Consider the following 23,843-nt stretch of genomic DNA (forward strand, 5'->3'; position numbering starts at 1 on the left):
TTTTTCGTGTTGTTGAGTGAGATTTTGCCATTACTGCTATTTATGACCTCTTCCTATGCCCTCTATCTTGGTGTTTACTATTCTAAATAAACAACATTAGCCATTTTGTACTCTTACCCACTGTGTCTGCTGCTTCATTACTCACCCATCCTCATAAATCACATGTACAGAACCCCAGGGGAGTGTGGATTCGAACCCACACCCCAAGCTCCCCTTACAATCGCCCCACACAACTGCGACACCCCTTATACTGAAACATTCTACACTCCACCCCAACTGAAGCCATGCGATCTCCTGGGCGAGGCAAAAACCAGATAAAAACTCAGGCCAATTGGGGGATTAAAATCTGGGAAAATTCCTCTTTGACCCATCCAGGTGATCGAAACTAGTCCAGGAGATCACCATGGTTGCATTCGATTCCTTGCAGTACTTACCATCGTATCTGCACCAGCCAACAAGAGGTTATCCAGTCTAATCTCAATTACCAGCTCTAGGTCCATAACTTTAAGTGCCCATCCAAGCACCTTTTTAAATATGGTGAGGGTTTCTGTATCCACCACCCTTCCAGGTAGTGAGTTCCAGACTCACACAACTCTCTGCGTGAAGAAGACCCTCCCCCCTCCTCAAATCCCCTCTGAATCTTCCATCATAAGAAAAAAAATCACAAAAGAAATAGGAGCAGGGATAGGCCATGCAGCCCCCTCGAGCCTGCTCCGTCATTCAATACGATCATGGACTCAGCTCCACTTCCCTGCTCGCTTCCCATAACCCCTTATTCCATTATTGGTTAAGAGACTGTCTATCTCTGTCTTAAATATATTCAATGACCCAGCTTCACCAGCTCTCTGAAGTAACGAATTCTACAGATTTACAACCCTCCGAGAGAAGAAATTCCTTCTCATCTCAGTTTTAAATGGGGGGCCCCTTATTCGAAGACTATGCCCCCAGTTCTAGTCTCCCCTATCAATGGAAACATCCTCCAGCTTCAAACTATGCTCCCTCGTAATTGACCCCTCCACCAATGGAAATAGGCCCTTGCTATCCACTATATTCAGGCCCCTCAATATTTTGTACACCTCAATGAGGTTTCCTCTCAACCTCCTCTGTTCCAATGAGAACGTTGGTCTGGGAGGGGTTGCAGTGCAGATTCAAAGAATGACTTTGGAATAAAATGGTTAAATGGTGAGGAGAGGTTGCATTGATTCGTCTTGCATTCCCTCGCATATAGAAGAGGACACAATATTGCAGCAATGTGAGCTCGGTATCTCCAGCTGCTCAAGTCCTACCTTGCCGTTACTCTCCATGGCCGATGCTGAGTGAACCGTGTCTCCAAATAGCCCGAACCGTGGCATCTTGTGTCCCACCACACCTGCCACCACCATCTCAGAGTGCACACCTGGACAGGGAGAACGACAGTGAGTGAAGGTCACGTGCTGGATGGGCCTCCGCAAGATCCTACAAATCCCCTGGGAGGACAGGTGCACTGATGTCAGCGTCCTCGATCAGGCCAACATCCTCAGCATCGAAGCACTGACCACACTCGACCAGCTCCGTTGGGCAGGCCACATTGTCCACGTGCCTGACACAAGACTCCCAAAGCAAGCGCTCGAATCGGAACTCCTACACGGCAAGCGAGCCTCCTTGAAAAATGCAACATCCCCACCGACACCTGGGAGTCCCTGGCCAAAGACCGCCCTAAATGGAGGAAGAGCATCCGGGAGGGTGCTGAGCACCTCGACTCTCGTCGCCGAGAGCATGCAGAAACCAAGTGCAGGCAGCGGAAGGAGCATGCAGCAAACCAGGCTCCCCACCCACCCTTTCCTTCAACCACTGTCTGTCCCACCTGTGTCAGAGACCGTAACTCCTGTATTGGACTGTTCAGTCACCTGAGAACTCACTTTTGCAGTGGAAGCAAGTCTTCCTCGATTTCGAGGGACTGCCTATGACAATGACTCAATCACTCGGTCCCTTGCAATACCATCTGCAACTCCCAGAGATGCAAACATTCTGATCAATATTACCGGCAGCAGGGAGGTGCAGGGAACACTGTTGGGGGAGCAGGGCCTTGCTCTGTGCCCACAGGTTGTACTCACAGGGACTCCCGATCCCCGCAGTGGCTCCCACCACCTCAAACACCTTGTGCTAAGGCTGGCTGCAGCTGGGGTGAGAATGCAGGTCAGCGGAGGCAGTTATACCCTTGCTTGTAGTCAATGCCAGGAATTAATCTTACTGGGCACTTTGTAACTGGGCATCGGCCGTGTAACAGTGGTAATTAAACCCACCCATCCCGACTCACACCCACCCGTCCCAACTCACACCCACCCATCCCAACTCACACCCACATCCACCAGTCCCAACTCACACTCACACTCACCAGTCCCAACTCACACTCAACCATCCCAACTCACACCCACATCCACCAGTACCAACTCACACTCACACCCACCCATCCCGAATCACACCCACCCGTCCCAACTCACACCCACATCCACCAGTCCCAACTCACACTCACACCTACCCATCCCGACTCACACCCACCCGTCCCAACTCACACCCACCCGTCCCAACTCACACCCACCCATCCCAACTCACACTCAATCATCCCAACTCACACTCACACTCACCCATCCCGACTCACACCCACCCGTCCCAACTCACACCCACCCGTCCCAACTCACACTCACCAGTCCCAACTCACACTCAACCATCCCAACTCACACCCATATCCACCAGTACCAACTCACACTCACACCCACCCGTCCCAACTCACACCCACCAGTCCCAACTCACACTCACACCCACCCGTCCCAACTCACACCCACTCGTCCCAACTCACATCCACCCGTCCCAACTCACACTAACACCCACCCATCCCAACTCACACTCACAGCCACCAGTCCCAACTCACACCCATCCATCCCAACTCACACTCGCTCACACCCACCAGTCCCAGCTCACACTCACAGCCACCAGTCCCAACTCACACCCATCCATCCCAACTCACACCCACATCCACCAGTCCCAACTCACACTCACAACCACCCATCCCAACTCACACTCGCTCACAGCCACCAGCCCCAACTCATATCCATCTCCTTTCCCTCTCCCCACCCAACGCGCGCACTCACCGACACGGATTTGAATGTTGCTCCCTGTGGATGGATCCTTGAGGTGGCCGATGGATTGCACCATGTCCAGGGCCATGTCACAGATGTTGTGAGCGTGGTACTTCGTTTTCTTCGGCACTCCAGCTACCACCATATATGCATCTCCGATAGTCTCAACCTGCGCACATTGGGTTAGATCAATGGTCAGATTGAGGGCGGGTGAAGGAGGGACAGAGGGTGTGTGTCAGAGCCAGTCACACCCTGTCTACTGGGACCGACAGTCACATCCTCTCTACTGGGATCAGACAGTCACACCTGTCAGCTGGGATCAGACAGTCACACCCTGTCTATTGGGATCAGACAGTCACACCCTGTCTATTGGGATCAGACAGTCACATCCTCTCTTCTGGGACCGACAGTCACACCCTGTCTATTGGGATCAGACAGTCACACCCTGTCTATTGGGATCAGACAGTCACATCCTCTCCTCTGGGACTGACAGTCACATCCTGTCTACTGTGATCAGACAGTCACACCCTGTCTACTGGGATCAGACAGTCACACCCTGTCTACTGGGATCAGACAGTCACACCCTGTCTATTTGGATCAGACAGTCACATCCTCTCTTCTGGGACTGACAGTCACATCCTGTCGACTGTGATCAGACAGTCACGCCCTGTCTATTGGGATCAGACAGTCACAACCTGTCCACTGGGCTCAGAGAGTCACACCCTGTCTACTGGGATCCGACAGTCACACCCTGTCTACTGGGATCAGACAGTCACACGCGGTCTACTGGGATCAGAGAGTCACACCCTGTCTACTGGGATCAGACAGTCATACCCTGCCTATTGGGACCGACAGTCATATCCTGTCTACTGGGACCGACAGTCACACCCTGTCTACTGGGATCAGACCGTCACACCCTGTCTACTGGGATCAGACAGTCACACCCTGTCTACTGGGATCAGGCAGTCATACCCTGCCTATTGGGACCGACAGTCATACCCTGTCTACTGGGACCGACAGTCACACCCTGTCTACTGGGATTGCACAGTCATGCCCTGTCTACTGGGATCAGACAGTCACAACCTGTCTACTGGGATCAGACAGTCACACCCTGTCTACTGGGACCGACAGTCACACCCTGTCTACTGGGATCAGACAGTCACACCCTGTCTACTGGGATCAGACAGTCACACCCTGTCTACTGGGATCAGACAGTCAGACCCTGTCGACTGGGATCCAACAGACGCTCCCTGTCTACTGGGATCCAACAGTCACAACCCTGTCTACTGGGATCAGACAGTCACAACCTGTCTACTGGGCTCAGAGAGTCACACCCTGTCTACTGGGATCCGACAGTCACACCCTGTCTACTGCGATTGGACCCAGTTGCATCCTTTCTACTGGGATCGCACAGCCACAACCTGTCTACTGGGATCAGACAATCACAGCCTGTCTACTGAGATCCAACAGTCACACCCTGTCTACTGGGACCTGACAGTCACACCCTGTCTACTGCGATCGGAATCAGTTGCATCCTTTCGACTGGGATCGCACAGTCACAACCTGTCTACTGGGATCAGACAATCACACCCTGTCTACTGGGATCAGACAATCACACCCTGTCTACTGGGATCCGACAGTCACACCCTGTCTACTGGGATCTGACAGTCACACCCTGTCTACTGGGATCGCACAGTCACACGCTGTCTACTGGGATCCAACAGTCACACCCTGTCTACTGAGATCCAACAGTCACACACTGTCTACTGCGATCGGACCTAGTTGCATCCTTTCTACTGGGATCCGACAATCACACCCTGTCTACTGGGATCAGACAATCACACCCTGTCTACTGGGATCCGACAGTCACACCCTGTCGACTGGGATCTGACATTCACACCCTGTCTACTGGGATCCGACAGTCACACCCTGTCTACTGGGATCTGACAATCACACCCTGTCTACTGAGATCCAACAGTCACACCCTGTCTACTGCAATCGGACTCAGTTGCATCCTTTCGACTGGGATCGCACAGTCACACGCTGTCTATTGGGATCCAACAGTCACACCCTGTCTACTGAGATCCAACAGTCACACACTGTCTACTGCGATCGGACCTAGTTGCATCCTTTCTACTGGGATCCAACAGTCACACCCTGTGTACTGGGACCGACAGTCACACCCTGTCTATTGGGATCGGACAGTCACACCCTGTCTACTGAGATCCAACAGTCACACCCTGTCTACTGGGATCCAACAGTCACACCCTGTCTAGTGGGATCAGACAGTCACACCCAGTCTACTGGGATCGGACAGTCACACCCTGTCTACTGGGATCCAACAGTCACACCCTGTCTAGTGGGATCAGACAGTCACACCCAGTCTACTGGGATCGGACGTCACACCCTGTCTACTGGGATCTGCCAGTCACACCCTGTCTACTAGAATCCGACAGTCACACCCTGTCTACTGCGATCGGACCCAGTTGCATCCTTTCGACTGGGATCGCACAGCCACAACCTGTCTACTGGGATCAGACAATCACAGCCTGTCTACTGAGATCCAACAGTCACACCCTTTCTACAGGGATCCGACAGTCACACCCTGTCTACTAGAATCTGACAGTCACACCCTGTCTACTGCGATCGGACCCAGTTGCATCCTTTCTACTGGGATCGCACAGTCACAACCTGTCTACTGGGATCAGACAATAACACCCTGTCTACTGGGATCAGACAATCACACCCTGTCTACTGGGATCCGACAGTCACACCCTGTCTATTGGGATCAGAGAGTCACACCCTGTCTACTGGGATCAGAGAGTCACACCCTGTCTAATGGAATCCGACAGTCACACACTGTCTACTGGGATCAGAGAGTCACACCCTGTCTACTGGGATCAGAGAGTTACACCCTGTCTACTGGTATCAGATAGTCACAACCCTGTCTACTGGGATCAGAGAGTCACACCCTGTCTACTGGGATCAGACAGTCACAACCCTGTCTACTTGGATCAGACAGTCACAGCCTGTCTACTGGGATCAGACAGTCACAACCCTGTCTACTGGGATCAGACAATCACACCCTGTCAACTGGGGTCAGAGCCAGTCACTCCTTGTCTGCTGGGATCAGACCGTCACACCTTGTCTACTGGGATCAGACTCAGTCAGACCCTGTCTACTGGGATCAGACAATCACACCCTGCCTACTGTTAGAATGTGTAGGTGAGCAAATCCCGATAATGTCAGGCCAATGAGTTCAATGCCAGTTGTGGGTTAGTTACTAGATTCTGTTATTAGGGACAGAGTCACTGAACGGTTGGACACATATGATCTGATCAGAGAGAACCAGCGCGGATTTGCAAAGGGTAAGTCTTGTCTCACGAACCTACTTGAATGTTTTGAGGAGGTAAGGGAATGTCTTGGGATATTATTTATGCGGGCTTCCAGAGGTATTCGATAAGGTTCCACATAAGTTGACAAAAATGAACATGCATGGAATTGGAGGCAACATATCGGCTTGGGTAGGGAATTGGATTGGAGGTAAGAGACTGAGAGTAGGGATAGTGGGTGCCTACTTGGCAGGATCTGGCCAGCGGTGTCTCCCGTGGATCTTTACTGGGACTTCAGCATTTCACCATAAGAACATAAGAACATAAGAAATAAGAGCAGGTGCAGGCCCCTTGAGCCTGCTCCGCCATTTAATATAATCATGGACTCAGGTCCACCTCCCTGCCCACTCCCCATAACCCTTTATTCCCATATCATTCATAAATCTGTCTATCTCAGCCTTAAATATATTCAATGACCCAGCCTCCACAGCTCTCTGAGGCAGAGAATTCCACAGATTCACGACACTCTGAGTGAAGAAATTCCTCCTCATCTCAGTTTTAAATGGGTGGCCCCTTATTCGAAGACTATGTCCCCTAGTTTTAGTGTCCCCTATGAGTGGAAATATCCATTCTGCATCCACCTTGTCAAGACCCCTCATTATCTTATCTTCAATAAGATTCTTCTGAACTCCAATGAGTAGAGGCCCAACCTACTCAACCTATCATCATAAGTCCCTCATCTCCGGAATCAATCGAGTGAACCTTCTCTGAACAGCCTCCAAAGCAAGTATATCCTTTCTTAAATATGGAAATCAAAACTGCACGAAGTATTCCAGGTGTGGCCTCACCAATACCCTGTATAGCTGAAGGGTATAAGACTTCCCTGCTTTTATACTCCATCCCCCTTTGCAATAAATGCCAAGATTCCATTGGCCTACTTGATCACTTGCTGTACCTGCATACTGACCTTTTGTGTTTTATGCACAAGTATCCCCCCCGTCCCTCTGTCTATGATCGAATCAGCCATGATCGCATTAAATGGCGGAGCAGGCTCGAGGGGCCATATGGCCTACTCATGCTCCTATTTCTTAAGTTCTTATGAAATGTCTTTACACAGAGGTGTTTGGAACATGGAATGTTGTACCACATGGAGAGACCATTGCATCCTTTAAAGGGAGTTAGTTTTGGATTGCTCTAACAAAGTGCTGGCACAGATCTGACAGGCTGAATGGCCTCCTGTGCTGTGGGTCGATACTACAATGTATTGATTGCCACACAACCTTCCCCTTCCATTAGTACTAACCTTGAAGACCCGGTGCTTCTCACTCAGTGTATCGAACAGCGTATACATTGTATTCAGCATTGACACCACTTGCATAGGAGTAATGTGACTGCAAATCCGAGTGAATCCGACCACATCGCTGAACAGGATGGTGACATCTGGGAATACCTGAACAAGGACATTAATCACAATCAGAAAACACCTTCAGGAGCCCCGAGACAGCCATGTGCCACTCTGTCTACCTCCATCTCTCTCCATCTCAATCTCCCGGTCTCCACCCCCTCGGTGCCTCTCTCTCCCTTTGTCCCCTCGCTCTATCCCTGTCTCTCAATTTCTCTGTCTCTGTGTCTCTCAGTCTGCCTCTGGTTTGGGGTATGGGGGACCAGTGGGTTTTTTTAATTGATGAATTGGTTAGACCAGTTAGCCTAACATCTGTCGTTGCGAAAATGCTGGAGTCCTTTATTAAGGAAGTAACATAAGAACATAAAAAATAGGAACAGGAGACAGCCATACTGCCGCTCGATCCAGCTCTGCCATTCAATAAGATCATGGCTGATCCAATCATGGACTGAGCTCCACTTCCCTGCCCGCTCCCCATAACCCCTTATTCCTTTATCGGTTAAGAAACTATCTATTTCTGTCTTAAATGTATTCAATGTCCCGGCTTCCAAAGCTCTCTGGCAGCGAATTCCACAGATTTACAACCCTCTGAGAGAAGAAATTCCTTCTCATCTCAGTTTTAAATGGGTGGCCCCTCATTCTAAGATCAAGCCCTCTAATTCTCGTCTCCCCTATCAGTGGAAACATCCTCTCTGCATCCACCTTGTCAAGCCCCCTCATAATCTTACACGTTTCGATAAGATCACCTCTCATTCTTCTGATTTCCAATAAATAGAGGCCCAACCTACTCAAACTTTTCTCATAAATCAACCTCATGAGTAGTAGCAGGACATTGAGAAAATAATGTGGAGCGGACAGAGAATGGAGCTTAGTCCATGATCAGATCAGCCATGATCTTATTAAATGGCGGAGCAGGCTCGAGGGGCCAAATGGCCTACTCCTGCTCCTATTTCTTATATTCTTATGTAAAATCATAATACAGTCAAGCAGAGTCAGCATTCTTTTCTGAAAGGGAAATCACGTTTGACAAGTTTGCTGGAGTTCTTTGAGCATGTAATGAGCAGGGTGGATGAGGGGGAACCAGTAGATGAAGTGTAGTTGGGTTTCCAGAAGGCATTCAATAAGGTGACACATAAGAGGTTATTGCACAAGATAAAATCTCAATGGGTTGGGGGTAATATATTAGCATGGATAGAGGATTGGCTAACAGAAAACAAAGAGTCGGGATAATTGGGACATTTTCCGGAAGAAATTTCTCCTCATCTCAGTTTTAAATAACCTTATTCTAAGATTATGCCTTCTAGTTCTAGTCTCCCCTATCAGTGGGAACATCCTCTCTGCATCCACCTTATCAAGCCCCCTTATAATCTTATACATTTCGATAAGATCACCTCTCATTCTTCTGAATTCCAATGAATAGAGGCCCAAACTGCTCCTCATAACCTTTCCTCATTACTCAACCCCGTCATCTCCGGAATCAAGTTGGGAACCTTCTCTTAATGGCCTCCAAAGCAAGTATATCCTTTCTTAAATATGGAAACCAAAATTGCACGCAGTACTCCAGGTGTGGCCTCACCAATACCCTGTATAGCTGTAGCAAGACTTCCCTGCTTTTATACTCCATCCCCTTTCCAATAAAGGCCAAGATTCCATTGACCTTCCTGATAATTTGCTGTACCTGCATACTAACCTTTTGTGTTTCATGCTCCAGGACCCCCAGATCCTGCTGTACTGCAGCACTTTGCAATTTTTCTCCATTGAAATAGTCCTGAAACTCCCTCCCTAACAGCACTGTGGGAGTACCTTCACCACACAAACTGCAGTGTTTCAAAAAAGTGGCTCACCACCACCTTCTCAAGGGCAATTCAGGATCGGCGATAAATGCTGGTCCTTGCCAGCGACGCCTACATCCCAGGATAGGAATAATGAGCTCCCTCGTTGTCTGCAAACAGCACCAGGATTATGCCCGGGACAGACTCAGCTCTTCTGCACTGCGGACCACAGTCAGTACCCAACCGATCCCGTGATCTGCCATTTCTCTCATCCCCCTCTCATCCTCCAGCTGTTCAGCCACAAAGTTCGACATTAATTTTGGACCCCCAACATTATTTCAAATACAATAACAAAAATGAAATGCATGACGCTTGAATTGTTACTGTTCTCTCCCAATTCTTCAACCCACACATTGTGCTTCTGGATGGCGTGTTTGGGGAGACAGTAATTGCTCTGGGTATTGTGGACAGAGGGCTCTGTGTATTGGGTACAAGGGCCTCTGGGTATTGGGGACAGAGGGCTCTGGGTATTGGGGACAGAGGGCTCTGGGTATTGGGGATAGTGAGGGCACTGGGTATTGGGGACAGAGGGCTCTGGGTATTGGGGACAGAGGGCTCTGGGTATTGGGGACAGAGGGCTCTGGGTATGGGGGACAGTGAGGGCACTGGGTATTGGGGACGGAGGGATCTGGGTATTGGGGATAGTGAGGGTTCTGGGTATTGGGGACACAGGGCTCTGGGTATGGGGGACAGTGAGGGCACTGGGTATTGGGGACAGAGGGCTCTGGGTATTGGGGATAGTGAGGGCACTGGGTATTGGGGACAGATGGCTCTGGGTATTGGGGACAGAGGACATTGGGTATTGGGGACACAGGGCTCTGGGTATTGGGTACAGTGAGGACTCTTTGTATTGGGGACACAGGGTTTTGGGTATTGGGGACATAGGGCTCTGGGTATTGGGGGACACAGGGCTCTGGGTATTGTGGACAGTGAGAGCTCTGGGTATTGGGGATACAGGGCTCTGGGTATTGGGGACAGAGTGTGCTGGGTATTGGGGACAGTAAGGGGGCTGAGTATTGAGGACACAGGGCTATGGGTATTGGGGACAGAGGGCTCTGGGTATTGGGGACAGAGGGCGCTGGGTATTGGGGACAGACAGCTCTGGATATTGGGGACACAGGGCTCTGTGTATTGGGGACAGAGGGCTCTGGGTATTGGGGACAGAGGGGGTTGGGTATTGGGGACAGTGAGGGCTCTGGGTATGGGGACAGTGAGGGCTCTGGGTATTGGGGACACAGGGCTCTGGGTATTGGGGACAGAGGGCTCTGGGTATTGGGGACAGAGGGCGCTGGGTATTGGGAACAGAGGGCACTGGATATTGTGGACTGTAAGGGGGCTGGGTATTGGGGACATAGGGCTCTGAGAATTGGGAACAGAGGGCGCTGGGTATTGGGGACACGGGGCTATTTGGTATTGGGGACAGTGGGCTCTGGTTATTGGGGAGAGTGGATTCTGGGTATTGGGAACAGATGGCTCTGGGTATTGGGGACAGAGGGCTCTCCGTATTGGGGACAGTGGGCTCTGGGTATTGGGCTCAGAGAGCCCTGGGTATAGGGGACAGCCATTCCATATTTTTCCATCTTAGCCTACCTCCAGGAATATTTAATACCTAATCCTTCGCTTTTTTGAGACAGGTCTCCATTATTGCCATGTGGCGATGTGTGTCTGCAGCTCACCAACCTTATTGACCACACTTCGTGAGGTCACATACATGCACTGTAAACCTATCTTAGAACTTCCTGTGTAGTCTCATAATCTAATCCTACCACGTACCTTATTATATTTTACTTAAGTGCTATCCAGCTCTCCCAATCCTTTGTGCACTTTGTTTCTCCTCACTAATGCTCCATTCTGGTGCCCAACCCCTCCCCAACAGCATTAGCAAACCTAGGATATTGGTACTGGCGCTGTTGAGGTGCCACCAGACTGCCGGGTACGGGGCGCATCTGCCCAAGAAACAGCCCTGGGAAGGGGGAGGGGTAGTCAGCGACGGTGGCCCAGTGTCGGGGGCTCAGTGTCGGGGGGCCCAGTGTCGGGGGGCCCAGTGTCGGGGGGGTCAGTGTCGGGGGATCAGTGTCGGGGGGGGCAGTGTCGGGGGGTCAGTGTCGGGGTTCAGTGTCGGGGGGTCAGTGTCGTGGGGTCAGGGTTGGGGGGGCAGCGTCGGGGGTCAGTGTTGGGGGGGTCAGTGTCGGGGGGTCAGTGTAGGGGGGTCAGTGTCGAGGGGTCAGTGTCAGGGGGTCAGTGTCGGGGGACACAGTGTCGGGGGCCCAGTGTCGGGGGGTCAGTGTCGGGAGTGTCAGTGTCGGGGGTCAGTGTCGGGTGGTCAGTGTCGGGGGTTCAGTGTCGGGGCATCAGTGTCGGGGTTCAGTGTCGGGGGTCAGTGTCGGGGGTCAGTGTCGTGGGTCAGTGTCGGGGGTCAGTGTCGGTGGGTCAGTGTCGGGGGTCAGTGTCAGGGGGGTCAGTGTCGGGGGGTCAGTGTCGGGAGTGTCAGTGTCGGGGGTCAGTGTCGGGGGGTCAGTGTCGGGGGTTCAGTGTCGGGGCATCAGTGTCGGGGTTCAGTGTCAGGGGTCAGTGTCGGGGGTCAGTGTCGTGGGTCAGTGTCGGGGGTCAGTGTCGGTGGGTCAGTGTCGGGGTCAGTGTCAGGGGGGTCAGTGTCGGGGATCAGTGTCGGGGGGGGTCAGTGTCGGGGGGTCAGTGTCGGAGGGTCAGTGTCGAGGGGTCAGTGTCGGGGGTCAGTGTCGGGGGGTCAGTGTCGGGGGTCAGTGTCGGGAGGTCAGTGTCGGGGGCGTCAGTGTCGGGGGAGGGTCAGTGTCGGGGGTCAGTGTCGGTGGGTCAGTGTCAGGGGGTCAGTGTCGGGGGGGTCAGTGTCGGGGGGGTCAGTGTTGGGGGGAAAGTGGCGGCAGGTCAGTGTCGGGGCATCAGTGTCGGGGGGTCAATGTTGGGGGGTCAGTGTCGGGGGGTCAATGTCGGGGGTCAGTGTCGGGGGGTCAGTGTCGGGGGGTCAGTCGCGGGGGGGTCAGTGTTGGGGGGGTCAGTGTCGGGGGGGTCAGTGTCTGGGGGTCAGTGTCGGGGGGGTCAGTGTCGGGGGGGTCAGTGTCGGGGGGGCAGTGTCGGGGGGTCAGTCGCGGGGTGTCAGTGTCGGGGGGGTCAGTGTCGGGGGGTCGGTGTCGGGGGGTCAGTCGCGGGGGGGTCAGTCTCGGGGGTCAGTGTCGGGGGTCAGTGTCGTAGGGGTCAGTGTTGGTGGGTCAGTGTCGGGGGGTTAGTGTTGGCGGGTCAGTGTCGGGGAGTCAGTGTCGGGGGGGTCAGTGTCGAGGGGTCAGTGTCGAGGAGTCAGTGTCAGGGGGTCAGTGTCCGGGGGGTCAGGGTCGGGGGGAGAGTGTCGGGGGGTCAGTGTAAGGGGTCAGTGTCGGTGGGTCAGTGTCGGGGGGGGTCAGTGTCGGGGGTGGTCAGTGTCGGGGGGTCAGTGTCGGGGGTCAGTGTCGGTGGGTCAGTGTCGGGAGGTCAGTGTCGAGGGGTCAGTGTCGAGGGGTCAGTGTCAGGGGGTCAGTGTCCGGGGGTCAGTGTCGGGGGGTCAGTGTCGGGGAGGGGTCAGTGTCGGGGGTCAGTGTCGGGGGGTCAGTGTCGGGGGTCAGTGTCGGGGGGTCAGTGTCAGGGTGTCAGTGTTGGGGGTCAGTGTCGGGGGGGTCAGTGTTGGGGGCCCAATGTTGGGGGGTCAATGATGGGGGGACAGTGTCAGGGTGACAGTGTCGGGGGTCAGTTTCGGGGGGGTCAGTATCGGGGGGGTCACTGTCGGAGGGTCAGTCTCGGGGGGGTCAGTGTCGGGGGGTCACTGTCGGGGGGGTCAGTTTCGGGGTGGTCAGTGTCGGGGGTCAGTGTCAGGGGGTCAGTGTCGGGGGGGTCAGTGTCAGGGGGTCAGTGTCGGGTGGTCAGTGTCAGGGGGTCAGTGTCAGGGGGTCAGTGTCGGGGGGGTCAGTGTCGGGGGGTCAGTGTAGGGGAGTCAGTCGTGGGGGGGTCAGTGTCGGGGGGTCAGTGTCGGGGGGGTCAGTGTCTGGGGGTCAGTCACGGGGGGTCAGTGTCGGGGGGTCAGTGTCAGGGGGGTCAGTGCCGGGGGGTCAGTCTCGGGGGGGTCATTGTCGGGGGGTCAGTGTCGGGGGTTCAGTGTTGGGGGGTCAGTGTCGGGGTCAGTGTCGGGGTCAGTGTCGGGGCGGTCAGTGTCAGGGGGTCAGTGTCGGGTGGGGTCAGTGTCGGGGGGTCAGTGTTGGGTGGTCAGTGTCAGGGGGTCAGTGTCGGGGGGGTCAGTGTCGGGGGGGTCAGTGTCGGGGTGTCAGTGTCGGGGGGTCAGTGTCAGTGGGGTCAGTGTCGGGGTGCTAAGTTTCGGGGGGTCAGTGTCGGGGGTCAGTGTCGGGGGCGTCAGTATCGGGGGCCCAGAGTCGGGGGGTCAGTGTCGGAGATCAGTGTCAGTGGGTCAGTGTCGGGGGGTCAGTGTCGGGGGGGGTCAGTGTCGGGGGTCAGTGTCGGGGGGGTCAATGTCGGTGAGTCAGTGTCGGGGGGTCAGTATCGGGGGTCAGTGTCGTAGGGGTCAGTGTCGGGGGGTCAGTGTCGGTGGGGTCAGGGTCGGGGGGGTCAGTGTCGGGGGGTCAGTGTCGGGGGTCAGTGTCGGGGGGTCAGTGTCGGGGGTCAGTGTCCGGGGGTCAGTGTTGGTGGCCCAGTGTTGGGGGATCAATGTTGGGGGGACAGTGTCGGGGTGTCAGTGTCGGGGGTCAGTGTCGGGGGGGTCAGTGTCGGGGTCAGTCTCGGGGGGGTCAGTGTCGGGGTGTCAGTGTCGGGGGGTCAGTGTCAGTGGGGTCAGTGTCGGGGGGGTCAGTTTCGGGGGTTCAGTGTCGGGGGTCAGTGTCGTAGGGGTCAGTGTCGGGGGGTCAGTGTCGGGGGGGTCAGTGTCGGAGGTCAGTGTCAGTGGGTCAGTTTCTGGGGGGGTCAGTGTCGGGGGGTCAGTGTCGGGGGTCAATGTCGGTGGGTCAGTGTCGGAGGGTCAGTGTCGGGGGTCAGTGTCGTAGGGGTCAGTGTCGGGGGGTCAGTGTCGGTGGGGTCAGTGTCGGGGGGTCAGTGTCGGGGGTCAGTGTCGGGGTGTCAGTGTCGGGTGGTCAGTGTCGGGGGTCAGTGTCCGGGGGTCAGTGTTGGGGGCCCAGTGTTGGGGGATCAATGTTGGGGGGACAGTGTCGGGGTTTCAGTGTCGGCGGTCAGTGTCGGGGGGGACAGTGTCGGGGGTCAATCTCGGGGGGTCAGTCTCGGGGGGGTCAGTGTCGGGGGGTCAGTGTCGGGGGGTCAGTGTTGGGGGGTCAGTGTCGGGTGACAGTGTCGTGGGGTCAGTGTCAGGGGGTCAGTGTCAGGGGGTCAGTGTCAGGGGGGGTCAGTTTCGGGGGGTCAGTGTCGGGGGGTCAGTGTTGGGGGGGTCAGTGTCGGGGGGTCAGTGTCGCGGAGTCAGTGTCAGGGGGGTCAGTGTCGGGGTGTCAGTTTCGGGGGGTCAGTGTCGGGGGTCAGTGTCGGGGGGGTCAGTGTCGGGGGCCCAAAATCGGGGGGTCAGTGTCGGGGGGTCAGTGTCGAGCGGTCAGTGTCGGTGGGGTCAGTGTCGCGGGAGGTCAATGTCGGGGGGGTCAGTGTCGGGGGGTCAGTGTCGGGGGTTCAGTGTCGGGTTCAGTGTCGGGGAGTCAGTATCGGGGGCCCAGAGTCGGGGGTGTCAGTATCGTGGGGTCAGTCTTGGGGGTCAGTGTCGGGGGTCAGTGTCCAAGGGTCAGTGTCGGGTGCCCAGAGTCGGGGGGGTCAGTGTCGGGGGTCAGTGTTGGGGGTGCTGTTTCGGGGGGGTCAGTGTTGGGGGTCAATGTCGGCGGGTCAGTGTCGAGGGGTCAGTGTCGGGGATCAGTGTCGGGGGGTCAGTGTCGGGGTTCAGTGTCGGGTGGGTCAGTGTCGGGGGGTCAGTGTCGGGGGAGGGTCAGTTTTGGGGGTCAGTGTATGTGGGTCAGTGTCGGGGGGGTCAGTGTCGGGGGGGGTCAGTTTCGGGGAGTTCAGTGTCGGGAGGTCAGTGTCGGGGCATCAGTGTCGGGGGGTCAGTGTCGGGGGGTCAATGTCGGGGGGTCAGTGTCGGGGGGTCAGTGTCGGGGGGTCAGTGTCGGGGGTCAGTGTCGGGGGGTCAGTGTCGTGGGGTCAGTGTCGGGGGGTCAGTCACGGGGGGGTCAGTGTCGGTGGGTCAGTGTCGGGGGGTGAGTGTCTGGGGGTCAGTCTCGGGGGTCAGTGTCGGGGGTCAGTGTCGTAGGGGTCAGTGTTGACGGCTCAGTGTCGGGGGGTCAGTGTTGGTGGGTCAGTGTCGGGGGGTCAGTGTCGGGGGGTCAGTGTCGAGGGGTCAGTGTCGAGGGGTCAGTGTCCGTGGGGTCAGTGTCGGGGGGAGAGTGTCGGGGGGTCAGTGTAGGGGGTCAGTGTCAGTGGGTCAGTGTCGGGGGGTCAGTGTCGGGGTGTCAGTGTCGGGAGTCAGTGTCGGGGGGTCAATGTTGTGGGCCCAGTGTTGGGGGGTCAATGTTGGGGTGACAGTGTCGGGGTGTCAGTGTCGGGGGTCAGTTTCAGGGGGGTCAGTATCGGGGGGGGTCAGTGTCGGAGGGTCAGTCTCGGGGGGGGTCAGTGTCGGGTGGTCAGTGTCAGGGGGGTCAGTGTTGGGGGGTCAGTGTCGGGGGTCAGTGTCGGGGGGTCAGTGTCGGGAGGTCAGTGTCAGGGGGTCAGTGTCGGGGCGGTCAGTGTCAGGGGGTCAGTGTCGGGTGATCAGTGTCAGGGGGTCAGTGTCGGGGGGTCAGTGTCGGGGGGTCAGTGTCAGGGGGGTCAGTGTCAGGTGTGTCAGTGTCGGGGGTCAATGTTGGGGGGTCAGTGTCGGGGGGTCAGTGTAGGGGGTCAGTGTCGGGGGGTCAGTTTCGGGGGGTCAGTGTCGGGGGAGTCAGTGTTGGGGGGTCAGTGTAGGGGGGTCAGTCGCGGGGGGGTCAGTGTCGGGGGGTCAGTGTCGGGGGGGTCAGTGTCTGGGGGTCAGTCACGGGGGGTCAGTGTCGGGGGGTCAGTGTCGGGGGGGTCAGTGTCGGGGGGTCAGTGTCGGGGGGTCAATGTTGGGGGGTCAGTGTCGGGGGGTCAGTGTAGGGGGTCAGTGTCGGGGGGTCAGTGTCGGGGGGTCATTGTCGGGGGTCAGTGTCGGGGGTTCAGTGTTGGGGGGTCAGTGTCGGGGGTCAGTGTCGGGGGGTCAGTGTCGGGGCGGTCAGTGTCAGCGGGTCATTGTCGGGGGGGTCAGTGTCGGGGTTCAGTGTCGGGTGGTCAGTGTCGGGGGTCAGTGTCGGGGGGTCAGTTTCGGGGGGGGCAGTGTCGGAGTGTCAGTGTCGGGGGGTCAGTGTCAGTGGGGTCAGTGTCGGGGGGTTCAGTTTCGGGGGGTCAGTGTCGGGGGTCAGTGTCGGGGGGGTCAGTGTCGGGGGCCCAGAGCCAGGGGGTCAGTGTCGGAGGTAAGTGTCAGTGGGTCAGTGTCGGGGGGTCAGTGTCGGGGGGGGTCAGTGTCGTGGGGTCAGTGTCGGGTGTCAATGTCGGTGGGTCAGTGTCGGGGGGTCAGTGTCGGGGGTCAGTGTCGGGGGGGTCAATGTCGGGGCGGTCAGTGTCGGTGGGGTCAGTATTGCGGGATCAGTGTCAGGGGGTCAGTGTAGGGGGTCAGTGGTGCGGGGTCAGTGTCGGGGGGTCATTATCGCGGGGTCAGTATCGGGGGTCAGTGTCGTGGGGGTCAGTGTCGGGGGGTCAGTCTCGGGTGGGTCAGTGTCGGGGGGTCAGTGTCGGGGGTCAGTGTCGGGCGTCAGTGTCGTAGGGCTCAGTGTCGGGGGGTCAGTGTCGGTGGGGTCAGTGTCGGGGGGGGTCAGTGTCGGGGGGTAAGTGTCGGGGGTCAGTGTCGGGGTGTCAGTGTCGGGGTGTCAGTGTTGGGGGTCAGTGTCCGGGGGTCAGTGTTGGGGGCCCAGTGTTGGAGGATCAATGTTGGGGGGACAGTGTCGGGGTGTCAGTGTCGGGGGTCAGTATAGGAGGGGTTCAGTGTCGGGGGGTCAGTCTCGGGGGGTCAGTGTTGGGGGGTCAGTGTCAGGTGTGTCAGTGTCGGGGGTCAATGTTGGGGGGTCAGTGTCGGGGGGTCAGTGTAGGGGGTCAGTGTCGGGGGGTCAGTTTCGGGGGGTCAGTGTCGGGGGAGTCAGTGTTGGGGGGTCAGTGTAGGGGGGTCAGTCGCGGGGGGGGTCAGTGTCGGGGGGTCAGTGTCGGGGGGGTCAGTGTCTGGGGGTCAGTCACGGGGGGTCAGTGTCGGGGGGTCAGTGTCGGGGGGGTCAGTGTCGGGGGGTCAGTGTTGGGGGGTCAATGTTGGGGGGTCAGTGTCGGGGGGTCAGTGTAGGGGGTCAGTGTCGGGGGGTCAGTGTCGGGGGGTCATTGTCGGGGGTCAGTGTCGGGGGTTCAGTGTTGGGGGGTCAGTGTCGGGGGTCAGTGTCGGGGGGTCAGTGTCGGGGCGGTCAGTGTCAGCGGGTCATTGTCGGGGGGGTCAGTGTCGGGGTTCAGTGTCGGGTGGTCAGTGTCGGGGGTCAGTGTCGGGGGGTCAGTGTCGGGGGGGCAGTGTCGGAGTGTCAGTGTCGGGGGGTCAGTGTCAGTGGGGTCAGTGTCGGGGGGTTCAGTTTCGGGGGGTCAGTGTCGGGGGTCAGTGTCGGGGGGGTCAGTGTCGGGGGCCCAGAGCCAGGGGGTCAGTGTCGGAGGTAAGTGTCAGTGGGTCAGTGTCGGGGGGTCAGTGTCGGGGGGGGTCAGTGTCGTGGGGTCAGTGTCGGGTGTCAATGTCGGTGGGTCAGTGTCGGGGGGTCAGTGTCGGGGGTCAGTGTCGGGGGGGTCATTCTCGCGGGGTCAGTATCGGGGGTCAGTGTCGTGGGGGTCAGTGTCGGGGGGTCAGTGTCGGGTGGGTCAGTGTCGGGGGGTCAGTGTCGGGGGTCAGTGTCGGGCGTCAGTGTCGTAGGGCTCAGTGTCGGGGGGTCAGTGTCGGTGGGGTCAGTGTCGGGGGGGGTCAGTGTCGGGGGGTAAGTGTCGGGGGTCAGTGTCGGGGTGTCAGTGTCGGGGTGTCAGTGTTGGGGGTCAGTGTCCGGGGGTCAGTGTTGGGGGCCCAGTGTTGGAGGATCAATGTTGGGGGGACAGTGTCGGGGTGTCAGTGTCGGGGGTCAGTGTAGGAGGGGTTCAGTGTCGGGGGGTCAGTCTCGGGGGGTCAGTGTTGGGGGGTCAGTGTCAGGGGGGTCAGTGTTGGGGGGTCAGTGTCGGGGGACAGTGTCGGGGGGTCAGTGTCGGGGGGGTCAGTGTCAGGGGGTCAGTGTCAGGGGGGTCAGTTTCGGGGGTTCAGTGTCGGGTGGTCAGTGTCAGGGGGTCAGTATCGGGGGGTCAGTGTTGGGGGGGTCAGTGTCGGGGGGTCGTTGTCAGGGGGGTCAGTGTCGGGGGGTCAGTGTCGGGGTGTCAGTGTTGGGGGTCAGTGTCCGGGGGTCAGTGTTGGGGGCCCAGTGTCGGGGGGTCAGTGTCGGGGTGTCAGTGTCGGGGTGTCAGTGTTGGGGGTCAGTGTCGGGGGTCAGTGTCGAGGGGTCAGTGTCGGTGGGGTCAGTGTCGGGGGGTCAGTGTCGGGGTGTCAGTGTCGGGGTGTCAGTGTTGGGGGTCAGTGTCCGGGGGTCAGTGTTGGGGGCCCAGTGTTGGAGGATCAATGTTGGGGGGACAGTGTCGGGGTGTCAGTGTCGGGGGGTCAGTGTCGGGGGGTCAGTGTCGGGGGGTCAGTGTCGGGGGGTCAGTGTCGGGGGGTCAGTGTCGGGGTGTCAGTGTCGGGGTGTCAGTGTTGGGGGTCAGTGTCCGGGGGTCAGTGTTGGGGGCCCAGTTTTGGAGGATCAATGTTGGGGGAACAGTGTCGGGGTGTCAGTGTCGGGGGTCAGTGTAGGGGGGGTCAGTGTCGGGGCATCAGTCTCAGGAGGTCAGTGTTGGGGGGTCAATGTCAGGGGGGACAGTGTTGGGGGGTCAGTGTCGGGGGACAGTGTCGGGAGGTCAGTGTCGGGGGGTCAGTGTCAGGGGGGTCAGTGTCAGGTGTGTCAGTGTCGGGGGGTCAATGTTGGGGGGTCAGTGTCGGGGGGTCAGTGTAGGGGGTCAGTGTCGGGGGGTCAGTTTCGGGGGGTCAGTGTCGGGGGAGTCAGTGTTGGGGGGTCAGTGTAGGGGGGTCAGTCGTGGGGGGGTCAGTGTCGGGGGGTCAGTGTCGGGGGGGTCAGTGTCTGGGGGTCAGTCACGGGGGGTCAGTGTCGGGGGGTCAGTGTCGGGGGGATCAGTGTCGGGGGGTCAGTGTCGGGGGGTCAATGTTGGGGGGTCAGTGTCGGGGGGTCAGTGTAGGTGGTCAGTGTCGGGGGGTCAGTGTCGGGGGGTCATTGTCGGGGGTCAGTGTCGGGGGTTCAGTGTTGGGGGGTCAGTGTCGGGGGTCAGTGTCGGGGGGTCAGTGTCGGGGCGGTCAGTGTCAGCGGGTCATTGTCGGGGGGGTCAGTGTCAGGGTTCAGTGTCGGGGGGTCAATGTTGGGGGGTCAGTGTCGGGGGGTCAGTGTCGGGAGTCAGTGTCGGGGGGTCAGTGTCGGGGGGGGGTCAGTGTCGGGGGGTCAGTCTCGTGGGGGTCAGTGTCGGGGGTCAGTGTCCGGGGTCAGTGTCAGTCGGTCAGTGTCGGGGGATCAGTGTCGGGGGGGTCAGTGTCGGGTGGTCAGTGTCGGGGGTCAATGTCGGGGGGTCAGTGTCGGGGGGTCAGTGTTGGTGGTCAGTGTCGGGGGGGTCAGTGTCGGGGCGGTCAGTGTCGGTGGGGTCAGTATTGGGGGATCAGTGTCGGGGGGTCAGTGTAGGGGGTCAGTGTCGGGGGGTCAGTGTCGGGGGGTCAGCGTCGGGGGGGGTCAGTGTCGGGGGGCCAGTGTCGGGGGGGCTCAATGTCGGCGGGTCAGTGTCGGGGAGTCAGTGTCGGGTGGGTCAGTGTCGGGGGGGGTCGATGTCGGGGGGGTCAGTGTCGGGAGGTCACTGTCGGGGGCAGTGTCGGGGGTCAGTGTCGGGGGTCAGTGTCGGGGGCACAGAGACGTGGGGTCAATGACGGGGGGTCAGTGTCTGGGGGGTCAATGTCAGGGGATCAGTGTCGGGGGTCAGTGTCGGGGGATCAGTGTCGGGGGTCAGTGTCGGGGCTTCAGTGTCGGGGGGTCAGTGTCGGGGGGTCAATGTTGGGGGGTCAGTGTCGGGGGGTCAGTGTAGGGGGTCAGTGTAGGGGGGTCAGTGTCTGGGGGGTCAGTGTCAGGGGATCAGTGTCGGGGGTCAGTGTCGGGGGGTCAGTGTCGGCAGTCAGTGTCGGGGGGTCAGTGTCGGGGGGTCAGTGTCGGGGGGTCAGTGTCGGGGCTTTAGTGTCGGGGGGTCAGTGTCGGGGGGTCAATGTCGGGGGGTCAATGTCGGGGGGTCAGTGTAGGGGGTCAGTGTCGGGAGTCAGTTTCGGGCGGGTCAGTATCGGGGGGGTCAGTGTCAGGGGGTCAGTCTCGGGGGGGTCAGTGTCGGGTGGTCAGTGTCGGGGGGGTCAGTGTTGGGGGCTCAGTGTCGGGGGTCAGTGTCGGGGGGTCAGTGTCGGGGGGGTCAGTGTCAGGGGGTCAGTGTCGGGTGGTCAGTGTCAGGGGGTCAGTGTCGGGGAGTCAGTGTAGGGAGGGTCAGTGTCGGGGCGTCAGTCTCGGGGTGTCAGTGTTGGGGGGTCAGTGTCAAGGGGGTCAGTGTTGGGGAGTCAGTGTCGGGGGACAGTGTCGGGGGGTCAGTGTCGGGGGAGTCAGTGTCAGGGGGTCAGTGTCAGGGGGGTCAGTTTCGGGGGGTCAGTGTCGGGTGGTCAGTGTCAGGGGGTCAGTATCGGGGGGTCAGTGTTGGGGGGGTCAGTGTCGGGGGATCGTTGTCAGGGGGGTCAGTGTCGGGGGGTCAGTTTCGGGGGGTCAGTGTCGGGGGTCAGTGTCGGGGGGTCAGTGTCGAGGGGTCAGTGTCGGTGGGGTCAGTGTCACGGGAGGTCAGTGTCGGGGGGTCAGTGTCGGAGGATCAGTGTCGGGGTCAGTGTCGAGGGGTCAGTATCGGGGGCCCAGAGTCGGGGGGGTCAGTATCGGGGGGTCAGTCTTGGGGGTCAGTGTCGGGGGTCAGTGTCGGGGGGTCAGTGTTGGGTGCCCAGAGTCGGGGGGTCAGTGTCGGGGGTCAGTGTCGGGGGTGCTGTTTCGGGGGGGTCAGTGTTGGGGGTCAGTGTCGGGGGGTCAGTGTCGGGGGTCAGTGTCGGGGGGGTCAGTGTCGGGGGTCCGTGTCGGGGGGGTTGTTTCGGGGGGTCAGTGTCGGGGGAGTCAGTGTCGAGGGATCAGTGTCGGGTGGGGTCACTGTCGGGGGGTCAGTATCGGGGGGCCAAAGTCGGGGGGTCAGTGTCAGGAGGTCACTGTCGGGGGACAGTGTCGGGGGGTCAGTGTCGGGGGCACAGAGACGGGGGGTCAATGTCGGGGGTCAGTGTCTGGGGGGTCCGTGTCAGGGGATCAGTGTCGGGGGTCAGTGTAGGGGGTCAGTGTCGGGGTGTCAGTGTCAGGAGCTCAGTGTCGCTAGGGTCAGTGTCGGGGGGGTCAGTGTCGGGGGGTCAGTCACGGGGGGGGTCAGTGTCGGGGGGTCAGTCTCGTGGGGGTCAGTGTCGGGGGGTCAGTGTCCGGGGTCAGTGTCAGTCGGTCAGTGTCGGGGGGTCAGTGTCGGGGGGGGTCAGTGTCGGGTGGTCAGTGTCAGGGGTCAATGTCGGGTGGTCAGTGTCGGGGTGTCAGTGTTGGTGGTCAGTGTCGGGGGGGTCAGTGTCGGGGCGGTCAGTGTCGGTGGGGTCAGTATTGGGGGATCAGTGTCGGGGGGTCAGTGTAGGTGGTCAGTGTCGGGGGGTCAGTGTCGGGGGGTCAGTGTCGGGGGGGGTCAGTGTCGGAGGGCCAGTGTCGGTGGGGCTCAATGTCGGCGGGTCAGTGTCGGGGGATCAGTGTCGGTGGGGTCAGTGTCGGGGGGGGTCAGTGTCGGGGGGGTCCGTATCGGGGGGCCAAAGTCGGGGGGTCAGTGTTGGGAGGTCACTGTCGGGGGACAGTGTCGGGGGTCAGTGTCGAGGGGTCAGTGTCGGGGGCACAGAGACGGGGGGTCAATGTCGGGGGGTCAGTGTCTGGGGGGTCAGTGTCAGGGGATCAGTGTCGGGGGTCAGTGTCGGGGGGTCAGTGTCGGGGGTCAGTGTCGGGGGGTCAGTGTCGGGGCTTCAGTGTCGGGGAGTCAGTGTCGGGGGGTCAATGTTGGGGGGTCAGTGTCGGGGGGTCAGTGTAGGGGGTCAGTGTCGGGGGGTCAGTGTCTGGGGGGTCAGTGTCAGGGGTTCAGTGTCGGGGGTCAGTGTCGGGGGGTCAGTGTCGGGGGTCAGTGTCGGGGGGGTCAATGTCGGGGGGTCAGTGTCGGGGGTCAGTGTCGGGGCTTCAGTGTCGGGGGGTCAGTGTCGGGGGGTCAATGTTGGGGGGTCAGTGTCGGGGGGCCAGTGTAGGGGGTCAGTGACGGGAGGTCAGTGTCAGGAGGTCAGTGTCGCGGGATTCAGTGTCGTGGGGGTCAGTGTCGGTTGGTCAGTCGCGGAGGGGTCAGTGTCGGGGGGTCAGTTTCGGGGGTGTCAGTGTCTGGGGGTCAGTCACGGGGGTCACTGTCGGGGGTCAGTGTCGTAGGGGTCAGTGTCGGGGGTCAGTGTCGGAGTGTCAGTGTCGGGGGGTCAGTGTCGGGGGTGTCAGTGTCGGGGGGCCAGTGTTGGGGGAGCTCAATGTCGGCGGGTCAGTGTCGGGGGGTCAGTGTCGGGGGTGTCAGTGTCGGGGGGGTCAGTGTCGGGGTGGTCAGTATTGAGGGGCCCAAAGCCGGAGGATCATTGTCAGGAGGTCAGTGTCGGGGGTCAGTGTCGGGGGGTCAGTGTCGGGTGCACAGAGACGGGGGGTCAATGTCGGGGGGGTCAGTGTCTGGGGGGGTCAGTGTCAGGGGATCAGTGTCGGGGGTCAGTGTCGGGGGGTCAGTGTCGGGGGTCAGTGTTGGGGGGGGTCAGTGTCGGGGGTAAGTGTCG

At 58.8% G+C, this 23,843-nt stretch overlaps 1 protein-coding gene across 1 annotated transcript in view; it reads right to left on the minus strand.

The window, feature by feature from the left end:
- Positions 1 to 23,843, minus strand: part of LOC139278155 (soluble guanylate cyclase 88E-like) — a 120,361-nt gene that overhangs the window by 24,071 nt on the left and 72,447 nt on the right. Inside the window, exons 6-8 of the mRNA XM_070896811.1 lie at positions 7,752 to 7,898; positions 3,129 to 3,285; positions 1,287 to 1,396 (exon numbers count right to left, since the gene is read on the minus strand). Of these exons, the coding sequence (XP_070752912.1) occupies positions 1,287 to 1,396; positions 3,129 to 3,285; positions 7,752 to 7,898 (414 nt within the window). The remainder of the gene's footprint in view (positions 1 to 1,286; positions 1,397 to 3,128; positions 3,286 to 7,751; positions 7,899 to 23,843) is intronic.

Source organism: Pristiophorus japonicus, chromosome 13, assembly GCF_044704955.1.
Source record: "Pristiophorus japonicus isolate sPriJap1 chromosome 13, sPriJap1.hap1, whole genome shotgun sequence".
Taxonomy (NCBI): Eukaryota; Metazoa; Chordata; class Chondrichthyes; family Pristiophoridae; genus Pristiophorus; species Pristiophorus japonicus.